The following is a 12,167-nucleotide window of genomic DNA, read 5'->3' as shown; positions in this document are numbered from 1 at the left end:
TGAGCTTAAGCCTCTACCTCTCCATTTCATTATTCCTTTGCTTGGTAAACCTGGTTTTAGGGCTTCTTCAAATTTTGTGACCTGGAAGGACAATTGTGCTTTTTTTGCTTTGTGAAATAAAGGCAGAGACATTCTATGTTTTCTATTAATTTTTAAATCTTCAGAGTTTTACTATGTGTTAAATATTTTTCAATTCTCTTAAAGAATAATATAATTCCGAAAGAGATTAATACACAATATGAAAGCATAGTGACTATTTTTTAAGTTATTTTTAAGTCCGGTTGTGTTTATACATGTCATGCCATTAATTACCTAATGCACTGGCAAGGAAAAATTTTATCGTATCTAGTAAATGAAAAATAAAGTATTTTTGGCAAGAGTAGAGTAGATACAGCTTGAATAAACATTAATTTAAAAATCCATTTACAGCTGCTTCAGAAATACTCAAGAAAAATTCTTAATAAGTCCAATGATGGTTTCCCTTGCCTAAGGAACTGCTGAATGTTGTCTAAATAATGTTCTCTTTAATTATCGAGCTGTGTTCAATATATTCGTTGTATGCTTAGTAAAAAAATGTGGCAGAAATTATTTTTTTAAATTACTTCCGGTCTGGAAGCGAATGGATAACTTGTCATGGCCTATTAGGGTTTTCGGCCCTGAGAAAACGAAATATTAATTTGTTGGTGTATGGATATGACACCATACTTACTATAGAAGCATCTGTAGAGTGATGCCAACCACGGCTTCTAGTTTCAATTTGATAAGCATGTTTCTACAATATGATGTGTCTGTCTATAGCCAAAAGCACTTTCAAGAAGTACCATGAATTGTGCATATGGTAGAGTTTCTGTGACATTTGGCCTGATAGAGCAGAGCACAGGCTAATAACTGATCAAAGTTAGGTGATGTTTTTAGTCAGGAGATATCTACTAAAGCAACATTACCTTAGACCTCTGGATGTCTCTGAATAAGGAAAAGGTCATCCGCTGATCTGATCTGCATCGAATATGTACGTTTTTATGGAAGTCCAAGTATGGCAATTTGAAACTTCTCTCAAACTTACCCCAAGTCAATTAGTAACTTAGACGCAATGCCACAAAGTCCGTTTATAGGTTGTAAGTAAATCATGCAGCTGGATGAATACAGCAAAATCCTTCTTTCTTGTTATTTTTTTTTCTATCTTTGAGTAATTACGTATCTTATATGTGGAAAAGCGTACACACGGTATCTCTCTTTCTTTCTAACACACAAACTCGTGCGGATATATTCACATAAACCAACGATGGTGCCATTAGACTTTTATTTCATTGTGATATTCATACATTAACATGTGGAGCATATTTGAACTTTAAACACCTACAACATTGAAATAAAATATATCATAGTCAATCATTTAGTGTCTGGATCTAAAATTACTAGAGTCATCACAGTTTAGAATTAAGAAATATCAACCAAACCAGTTCCTTCATTTTCTATGAAGAGACTAAGGTCTTTATCTGTACCATTGGGGTGCGAGTTCTGTTTCCTGTTGGTACCTTGAACGGGGCAATGCAACTTAAGTTGAGGCCTTTAGAAGAAAGTAATTTGATTGAGATCACAAGATTATCAAGGATACAGTGTGGATACAAGTCATGGAATGCAGAGACCAGTGTTTTTGTTTTTTATCGTACTCCCCCGAGGAATAAAATTGAATTTACATCCCTTCTTCTGTATACATTTCAATAGCAACAGAAATCTGTTGAGATTTACCTGTCTATGTATAACTACATATTGAGCTATGAAAACTGACTTTTTTACAATAGAATATAATGCTGCTTTAGGCTCCAGTTTTTATCTGTAAATTATCGGGGGAGTTACAATTCACATTTTCTAGACTTTCAAAAGAAATTAATGGCTCTTTCCCACTCTGTAAAATAGCAATTGATGACATACACTGAAGTAACATTGTTTACAGCATATATTCAGCAGGTTAATTGACAGAATTTTTAATTTCAGCAGAAGCCTGACAACAGGTGGGATTAATATATTCTCAATGAGAACATAATTTTTGTGGAAATTAATACAAGCTTTCTATACATTGTGTATAAAAGTTTATATGCACCCTAATTGGAATAATCTTTTGCCTGTTTTCATTTATATCGATGATCCTTTTTTGGCTTCTATGCTCCTTTGCATTTTGCCAGCTTTGTGGGGAACACAACCTTCATATTGACCTTAACTCACAATTGTAAATGAATTTTTCATCTAAATTGGTTTTGTAGCAAATTTTTAAAGCAAGGTGACATTTTAAAAATGTTCAGTTAGATTTTCTCCTTTGTTAGGCAATTAACCAATCTAGTGTATCATATTTTAAATTTACCTAGTGATAAAATGCTAATGATTGAGTTTGTCAATTTCAAAAATGAAATTTGAACTGTTTTTCAAACTAAATGTAGTGTGACAAAATCCTTGCTTCGCCATAGCTGCCAGTGCTATTAGAAATTTTACTGTCATTTCTACGCCTGGGAGACAATGGTGGTGAAGGTTATAATGGAAACTTAGTACAATACTTGTTTAGAGCTTTATGTTTAAGTTGTATATAACCAATTTCTAGGCTAGAGCAAGGTTCCTCATCCATTTATTTACCATGACTCTATAGAAATAGTAGGAGCTGTTCACATAGATCTTGAGTCAGCTTTAGTTTTCTCTCTTATTTATTTTAAAAACCCGTAGAATCTTTTCTAAAGCAGGGACTCTGTTTCGGAACATTACACAGTGCTTTATTTAGCATTAGTGTTGTGGGAGAAATCACATTCCAAGAAGAATGGAGCTGAAACCACTAAAACTAATCTTAATTATCACGTCTGGTGAATTAATGTTTTAAAGGCGGAATAAAGGTTTATGTTCAGGAATGTGATGATGTTTGTATTGAACTCTAATGCTGTGTACAAACAAACAAACAAACAAACCAAAAAACTATTAAACCTTCTGAGTAGGATTCATCTGACAAGTTAACTGTTTTTCCCCCGAGCGTATTTATTATTTACAGACACATAATTTGTAAATAAAAATTCTCTGTGACCAAAACCTCTGCCACAGCATTCTGATTGGGTATAAGGTATTGGGGAAAAATCCTTCATCGCACTTTTTTTTTTTTTTACCTGCATAAATCTTTGTTTTCCTTCTTTCAGATGCGTCTACATCCATACATTACTGTGTTTGGCTGAATTCCACTCTAATATGATGCTCCATTATGCTCCATACTCTGATGTCCTTGCTACTCCGAAACCTGCTGGAGCCTGCCCTTGGCCGTGGGGTGTCAGCCAATCACTGCTTGTTTTGCTTGTTGTGCATTTGATTTTCAAGTTTTTCCCCTCGTTTAAGGAAAAAGAGTGTTGAAATAAATAAACTTAGAAAAGAAACAGTATTAATAAAGAAATGTGCTACAAATGGACATCTGAGTCACTGAGAATTCCATTCTCAAAGAGGTGGTTAGCAGAAGAAATGAATAGCGAAGGCTGTAAAAAAAATCCCAAGGCACATTTCAACAATAATTTTAAGATTCTAGCTTTGTGTGAACCAAGGAAAATTAAGTCTACTTAGTCTTTGTCTATAATACATTAAACACTGACTTTTGGTAAAATCCTAAGTCGATCAACATTTTTAAAGGGTTATGGAATTACAGCCTTTTCCAGGCCAGTGAGATAGTTGTGTTAGAACAAAATATAATGTCTACACATCTATCTCAAGGACTTTGAACAACACTTATAAAAATATTGGTATATAAAATAAATTTGAGAGTCAAATTTTGTATTGAGCAGTTACTGCCAATAGATTGTTTCTTCCTTAATCTTGAAATATTGACCACGGAATCTGAATTATCTATGGAATTTTTAAGTATGTTTGTTGTTGTTAAATCCCTTAAGAAAATTTGGAATCTTTCCGTTAGATTTACTGAAGTCACTGTAGTCACATTCAGAAGGAATTTGTGGCTTCCTATTTTCGTGGTACATTTATCTGAAGGCTATTCTATTTGATGTCTGATAACATAAATCCAAGCTGCTTCTGAGAATGCAACATTTAGATATAGTTGAGAAAGTGGCTGAATTTTAGTTGCGTAAGTAATATTCTAGGCAAGTCAGGGAATCCTCTGGATAGTCCCTCCAATTCTTTATGGTTATATATTTATGTATCTGTTGTTGTATGTGTTTATGTGCCTAAAAATAAGTGTTCAAGTGTGAAGTTTCATAATTTTATAATATATTTACCACATTATTTGCCCCCCTAATTTTTGTCCAAGTTTTGGAAGACTAAGAATCCCGGATTCTTGGGATATTTTTGGTGAGTTATTTTCAATATGACAGCCTTTTAATAAAAATAAATGAATATTGGAAGAAGACTAAAATGTAGAGTGGTAGCAAATGTACCCTGACCTATGAAAATCTCTAGTGTATCTATTTCAGGCTTTTTATTCTATTAGCTGTTTATTTAATTTTGCAAAAATGACATTTTCAGAAGTATTAATGAAACTGTAGGGAAATTCCCGAATAAAACCTAATTATCCTCAACTTCTCAATTTGTTTTGAGCACAAAGACCGGCGTAAGAGGCTGGCGAAAGACCCTTGCCACTTTCTGCTTCTTGAAAATGTCATGTTCCCTCATCATACTTAACTTCCCTAGATGTGTAATGTGTGAGTCCTGTAATAAATCATATCAATTCAAAAACAAATTATAGACCAAAAAAGGTCCAGAATTTTGGGATAATCTAATTACAGCCACACAGAGGGGAAATACATACATACTTTCACAAAGAAGAACATTCGAAGGCAACATTTTGAAAACTTGGGTTGGAATACCTTATCGAGGCAAGAATCAATTTAGCGCATCTCTACCACAGTTGGAAAGACCTGAAGCGAAACAGAACCATTCCAAGTGTGCTGCGTGCGAGCCTTGTTTCAGCCGTGGTGTGTGTGTTTCTGTTCTTGGTCGCCGTGGGAAAAAAAGTGTTTTATTGTGTAAGCGGTTGAAAAGGGTTCAGGACCACGACTGTAGTTTGTTTCAGGTGGGAAACTATGGCTATTAGTGGAAAAACATAATAAATGGAAGCAAAAAAAATAACACTTCCAAAGATTTTAACGTACTATTCCGCTGAATCAGAATGATCAACAGCATACTATTACAATAGCAATCATCAACAGCAAAAAGCTTGGAGAAGTCTATTATCATTCCTGTGTGTGTGTGTGTGTGTGTGTGTGTGTGTGTGTTTTAATCTTCGAACATGTCACCAGTTGGTTCCTATCTTGCACAGACTCCCCCTCTTTCTCTACCGCCCTTCCTGTCCATTGCCATCCACCTCAGGACTCTTGGCCAGTCTCCTATGTGATTACTGGAATTTACCGTTTAGGGAGATGCCTGTGGACAGATGGGAGAGACACTCAGGACAAACTACCCATTACCCTATAAATTTTAGCACTGGGACATTTTGTTTTAAATGACAAGATAATAATTTATTCCCCATTACAACATCTAAAGAGGCATATGGAAATGTTGGAGTCCAGTTTAATACCTTCTAATACATCCAATATCAGCAATGGCACTGGATATGCCAAAAAATAGTAAGATAGAGTCTTTGTCCTCATGGAACTAACATATTATAAAAAAAAAAAAGATTATGGAGCAGAAAAGGATAGATTATATTTGCATCATGTCCCTTAAGTTTCAATGTGTCGAATGCATGTTTGCTTATTTACTCCTCAGAGCAATCTGTGAGGAAAAGCACCATTATTATATCTGAGGTGAGGAAGCTGAAATAATGAACAACCTATTCATGACTCTGATGGAACTAGCCTAAAAACTTTATGAAGTCTTTGAAGAAATACCAGGTCAGAATTCATGTGTACTGAAAGCATTTGGGGAAATTTGTAAAATTTGTGCTTTTGAATATAATCTATTTTCTGACTGATCTGGGTGAAATCGTTTCAAAGGAACCCCTTAGAACATGACCCAGGTTTTCAAACTTTTTGTAGTCACAAACTACAGTTGCTACTACTAACAACAAAACAAAAACAAACAAACAAAAAGGCTGTGGCTAGAAAGTAGAGATCTAATTAATTAACCAGATTTGTAAACAACCCCATGTGTGCTTTTAAGCAAAGAAACAATCACCTTAAGAACTGAGTAGGTCCCTTTAACCCTATATTTTTTGAGGCTATCTCTAGAAAAACTCAAGGAACTTACGAAGTAATTCCACAGTTTGAAATATGTCTCTGGGAATAATTTTCAGTCTACAGGTTTGCAAAACCGTTTTCTTGAATGTGTGTGATTTTTCCCCCATTCATTTTATAGAGATTGTATTGATTTGCTATATCTTTAATACACAGTGCGAGGTTTTGGGGTGTAATTGAAACGATGGCTAGACCAAGTCTATTCAGAGATAGGACACAAAACTAGCACAAAAATAATATCCATAGGCCAGGTATATATGGGAAACTCAGAGGAACCACCTCCAAGTCTGTCTCATCCATCATTGATTCCCGGTGCCTAGTCGAGTGCCGAGCCCATAGAAGACACTCGTTATATTTGTTGAACAACAAACAAAGGGCCTGGGCTTTGGTGCTAGGTATCCTGAAGATCCCTTCATATGGAATAGCTGGGCTATGGTAGGTCCACTTTTATATCAGACTGTAAGTGTCCTAATTGCTATTTTCTTTCCCTGCTGGGAGGATGTCTCCATGATAAAAGGCTACCTGCCATGTTGGCTAGAGTCCCTGCCCTCTCTGTGTGGGTGTAACTCTCATTTCAGTAGCAAATGAGCAATTCCCTCCTGTCCTCTCCTTCCTTCTCCTTGGTAGTGGTGTCAACACCAAACCCTTAAAAACAGATAAAAATTAAACTAGAGGTATGCGAGGCAAGTAAGGGAGGCACTGGCCACCCAGTAGAGTTCCCACGTATTTTGAAGAAGCATGAAGAAGCATGCAAGCATGCTGGTTTTCAGTACTTTTCTTGGGATCCTTATTCTTACCCGATACGGATTCTCAGCTTTATCCTTATCCCTTTCTTGGTGGAAAAAAAAAATAGGTACCTTTATGCCCAAACATAGGCATGAGTGTCTTGTATTCCTCAGTTTGCATGTTCTAGCAGATATTATCCATTCACGGTACCAGCCCATGCTCACTGATAAAGAATAAGTTTCCATTTTTATTTTGAAAGCCTGTAGTGAACAGTTATTTTTAAAGGTGAGAGCCTGGAATTCTCTAAAGAGAAACATGCACTTAGTTCAGTAAGGAGAGAGGTCCGGAAGAGAGAAGAATATGGTCTTGGGAGTGACGGCCAGTGAGGCGGTTGCTTAGAAATGCCTTGCAACTCGAAAGCACTCCATAGCGTGAAATCACTATGTTGGACACAGGAAACTGATATAACATTGTGTGTCAGCTCTACTCAAAAAAATAAAAATACTCCTTACTAGCTCACATATGAAAGAGCACTCTTAAATTGCAAATGACCGCTGAAGGAGTTGAGTTTCGTCTTTGGCACGCTCTGGTGTAACTTGCTTTATGCAGACAACTTTAAGCAGCTCAGCACCTCACCAAGATCTACAGTCCTGGGGAAGTGAGGCTTCTGCTTAGGGCCTTGAGGAAGGAGGATGAGCAAGCTTCAGCAGCTTCGAAGACCAGGACTGTGTTAAGGCACCGAGCGTCTCCAACACCTGCTAGACATCTGGGAAGTAAGAAGTCTATGTCAGAAAGGGAATTCCAGGCCTGACGAGGACAAATATTTGTGGTCGTGAATTTTGGCCCAGGACGCTGGTAATCGTAAGAATGGTGTTAAACATCAGGGCTTGATTGGGTTGCGAGATTAGCGTCAAGAAGTAGTAAACCTTCACTTGCTCCCATTTAGACCCGATGTTTTGGTGTGGTTTCATTTTCCTTTTCAGTCTAAAATATTATGTCCCGCTGCACTGTTTCCATTCGTTTTCTGCTCCCATATTGTTGAGAGAAAGATAGAACCAAGAAGTAAAAAGGTGGGGGGGGGGGGGACACAACCAATGCATAGCAACATACTCACCTTCTCCTTAATATTATTACCAGACTATTGTCATAAACATAGTGGCCATATTATTGTCGTGGATTCTTGTCCCAGTTTCATTCAATTCTCAGAAACTGAATTCTAGCAAGCCTGTACTATAGCCCAGAAACCTGCATTTTTAGCCCTTCCCCCTTCTGAATTCTGATTGCAGATGGTAGGTCAGGTTACAAGAACTCTGGGTTAGAGTCCCTGAAATTTCTAACTTCCATTTGGTAGCTCACTTCTCGAAGGTCTCCGGCAAAATGGAAAATGAGTTCCTATCTGGGTAAGGCAATCTGAACATCTGCCTCCTTGTCCTGGTTCTGTCACTGGCTGGCCAGTGTGACCTTATGTAAGTCCTTTCAAGTCTGGAAGCCTGTTGAAACTGTCCTCTGTCATTTTACATAACAACCCTGCTCTGATTACACGATAGGGTTTATGGGGGGGGGGGGGGTCACATAAAACATTTGGGGCTTTGAAAAGAATTACCACAACTCAAGATAATGTTTCTTTTTTTAAGTTTTTTTTTTTAATGTTTATTTATTTTTGAGACAGAGAGAGACAGAGCATGAATGGGGGAGGGTCAGAGAGAGGGAGACACAGAATCGGAAACAGGCTCCAGGCTCCGAGCTGTCAGCACAGAGCCCGTCGTGGGGCTCGAACTCACGGACCGCGAGATCATGACCTGAGCCGAAGTCGGCCGCCCAACCGACTGAGCCACCCAGGCGCCCCTCAAGATAATGTTTCTAATGATCCGTGAATCTCTCTAAGCCTTCGTGGGATGCGTGTACACTATTGGAATATTTTTACCGTCCCTTATGTTAAAAGGTTGTTTGGTTTTGATTTTGGTTTTCTTTGTTTGGTTGGTGGGTTGGCTGCTTTAATTTGTCCTGCTGCTTGTCGGAAGCATCTGATATTCTCTTACCCTGATGAATTCCATCAAATCTCCACTGATCCCTGATCAAAGTGCAAGAAGTGTGTGTGCCTTTGCATAGTTGAATAGGTCCTGGTTATCAGAATTTCAGTACCTGTTGATGTCTCGATGGTGAAGGAGGAGAAGAAATAGCCTTATTGCTGTAAAGCAAATAGTTTAGCAAAGGCTTGTAACACTTTGATATTATCCATTTTGACACTTAAAAAAACATTCCATCACTTTTTAACAGTTATTTCTTCTTCTATGCAAGCTTTCCTGGGAAGTTTTGTTTCATACATCATGGCCAATCTCTAACATGAAGAGCTGTCAGTTATTGAGCTTTTATTCTTTTTTTTTTTTAATTGTTTAATGTTTACTTTGAGAAAGAGAGACAGAGCGTGAGCCAGGGAGGGCAGAGAGAGTGGGAAACACAGAATCTGAAGCAGGCTGCAGGCTCTGAGCTGTCAGCACAGAACCGGACGTGGGGCTCGAACCCACGAACCGCGAGATCATGACCTGAGTAGAAGTTGGAGGCTTAACCTACCGGGCCGCTCAGGTGCCCTGCGCTTTTATTCTTTGGTAATCACTCTGCCAAAGGGTATACTATGTATCATTTACTCATTTCTAATAATTTCAAGAGGCAGGTCCTATTAGTATCTCCATGTGACATATCTAACTGGGGAAAAACAAAACAGAATCTCTCCTAGATCCCATCCCTTTCTATGTACAACAGGGTCCAGTAGCTGCCTATGGCCAACTCGCCTCCAACATACCTCTCTCTCCAAACTTGAGAATTTTTATTAGCATAGTATCTATGGTAGATTTTAATTTACATATTTACATATTTAGACTGTGGTATGCATTTTATTCTAGTCCACAATACCTGCTATGTATGCTTAGCAGATTTAAAAGAGAGATTCAGGATCAGTTCCCTAGGGCCACCATAGCAAACTACCATAGATGGGTGGCTTAAATAACTGAAATGCATTTTCTCACAATTCTGAACACGAGAATTACCAGATCAAGGTGACGGTAAATTCAGTTTCTGATGAAGATTCTCTTCCTGGCTGTGGGCAGCTACTTGCTCACTGTGTCCTCAGATGGCCTTCTTTCTGTCTCTTCCTCTTTTTCCAAAGACATCAGTTCTATGAGATTAGGCCCTCACCTTCTGACTTCATTCAACCATAATTACCTCCATAAAGGCCATAACTAAGTCAGTCACATTGGGGTGTGGGGCTTCTGCATATGAATTTTGAGGGGACACAAAGTTCATTTTCTTAGCTTATTACCTCCAGCTTTTTATGCACATCACTGAGTGCTTTCTGCAACTTTCAGCTTCACAGGGATTTGTGATATAAAATAGCATCTTAGTTATTTTAATTTTGCCGACAGATCAGTGCATCTAGGTGTATTAATTAATGTAAAATCAATATTTATGTGAAATAGTCAAGAATTGTTCCACAAATGTAGGAGGTCTTTTTAAGCGATAATAGTAATATTTAGCCTTAAATTTCCAGTATATTTTCAGTATTAAGATCCAAATGAAAAGCAGTAGGACTTAAGTGGCGAGGGAGTCAGTTGAAACTATAATAACGTAGGTTTAGTAATCCCTCTTTTCTAAGGACAGTCTCAGTGGATTTTCATGCACAGTGGCATAATTGGTCTGACAAAGTTCCAGTGAGTCTGATTTCTGTTGGCATATGGAGACTGCCAAGCATGTACTGAGGCTGCTACCACGCTCTGACTCTTGACCACCTATTGATAAGTATAGTATATATGCGATACACTGTGCTTCATAACATTAATCCATGGACGCATTGAGGATATTTTTTATGGTGCCTTTTTATTTTCCTATGCAAGTTAAAAATTCACATGATAGAATATATAATGAGCTGCCTGGGAACTATACATGTGTCCAACGGGATGTAGGAAGTGGCGATTTTGTTAGGATAGTACAGGGTAAACTCATCAAAGTCAGGAAGAGGAACTCCTTCTTTCCTCCCCTTTGGCCAGAATTTCTAGGCAGTGGACCATAACAGCTGAAGAGACTTTTTCAAAGAATTACCTTTCTAAGCTTCTAGAGCTAATTTTACATTTGACCTCCTGTATTCAAAATGGCAGATTAATCAGTTCTTCTTTTTTTTTTTTTTTTTTCAGGGAAATGGCAATAATTATGGCATGAACTGAAAGGGTTTATTTTTTTTTTATTTTTTTAATTTTTTATTGCATCTAAATCTGCTTCTGATTGTATTTAACTGTTGAACGCAAGGGTCAATTCTAGATAGAGAGGTCATTTCTATAGGGCATTAGGAATAGAAGACAGTAATACCTAATTTTTTTCCAAACCAGTGCACATAATGTTAGGTCAGGGACATTGAATTTACTCTATTACTAAAACTTCTTGCCTTTTTCTCTAATGTTTTACCTTTAACAAGAAACTACTTTCTGTGTACATGTACATGTACGTATCATATGTTTATGCATTTATACATGTGCATACACAGAGGTAATGCGGTTAACGGTTCAGAGCAAATGCTTAGTGAGTGATTATTGTACGCCAATGATGTGATTATTTGCAAAGCATTGTTCTAGACCCTGGAGAAGCAACAGTCACGAAAAGGAACAAAGTCTTTCCCCATTGAGATTCAGTTTCAGTGGGATAATACATAAAGGCTTAAACTCAACTTACATTGCGTGCCATATCCCATGCACGGGGCAACATGCGTCGTGTATTTTGACTCATTAAATAAGTGCAACTACCCTGTGAAATAGAGTGAGTTATCTTTATTCTGTAGGTGTGGAAAGTGATGCCCAGCAGGGTTGAGTAATTGCTCAGGAACAACAGTTTGTCAGGTGACTGAGCTGAGGGTCAAATACAGGCAGTCTGGCTACGAAGGCCACACCCTCAACCACTGTGTATGTGTGGAGTAGAGAGAACACGTCTAGTTTCTAGTCAACAAATCCTAGGAGAATGAAATTGGATTCACATGCTGCTCCTCAAGGCCTCAGTGATATTTCAGCCTTCCTATTTTAATGGTTTTTATACTACGTTCTTGAAATTAGGTCACTCAGACCAATTTTTTTTAATAGTACCATCTTAGACCTTAATCAAAGGTAAAATCAAAAGATGAGAAAGTAGATTTTAGACCAGTAGGCACTTCTTCCTTCTCGCCACTTTCTGTTTTGGCCAACGCTTCATAAATACATGTTT

At 37.7% G+C, this 12,167-nt stretch overlaps 1 protein-coding gene across 10 annotated transcripts in view; it reads left to right on the top strand.

The window, feature by feature from the left end:
• PCDH7 (protocadherin 7) overlaps positions 1-12,167 on the top strand; it is a 416,191-nt gene that overhangs the window by 7,378 nt on the left and 396,646 nt on the right. The window contains exon 2 of one of the 10 annotated variants that reach the window (XM_019453537.2): positions 3,171-3,433. The exons of the other annotated variants lie outside the window; for them this stretch is intronic. Coding sequence (XP_019309082.2) covers positions 3,171-3,206 — 36 coding nt within the window. The 3' untranslated portion in view covers positions 3,207-3,433. Of the gene's footprint in view, positions 1-3,170; positions 3,434-12,167 lie in introns of those variants that run through there. 10 annotated transcript variants of the gene reach the window in all.

The sequence above is a fragment of the Panthera pardus genome, unplaced genomic scaffold (genome assembly GCF_024362965.1).
Source record: "Panthera pardus isolate Hobbes unplaced genomic scaffold, ASM2436296v1 HiC_scaffold_13, whole genome shotgun sequence".
Classification (NCBI taxonomy): Eukaryota; Metazoa; Chordata; class Mammalia; order Carnivora; family Felidae; genus Panthera; species Panthera pardus.
This window is presented reverse-complemented; position numbering and strand designations above follow the sequence as displayed.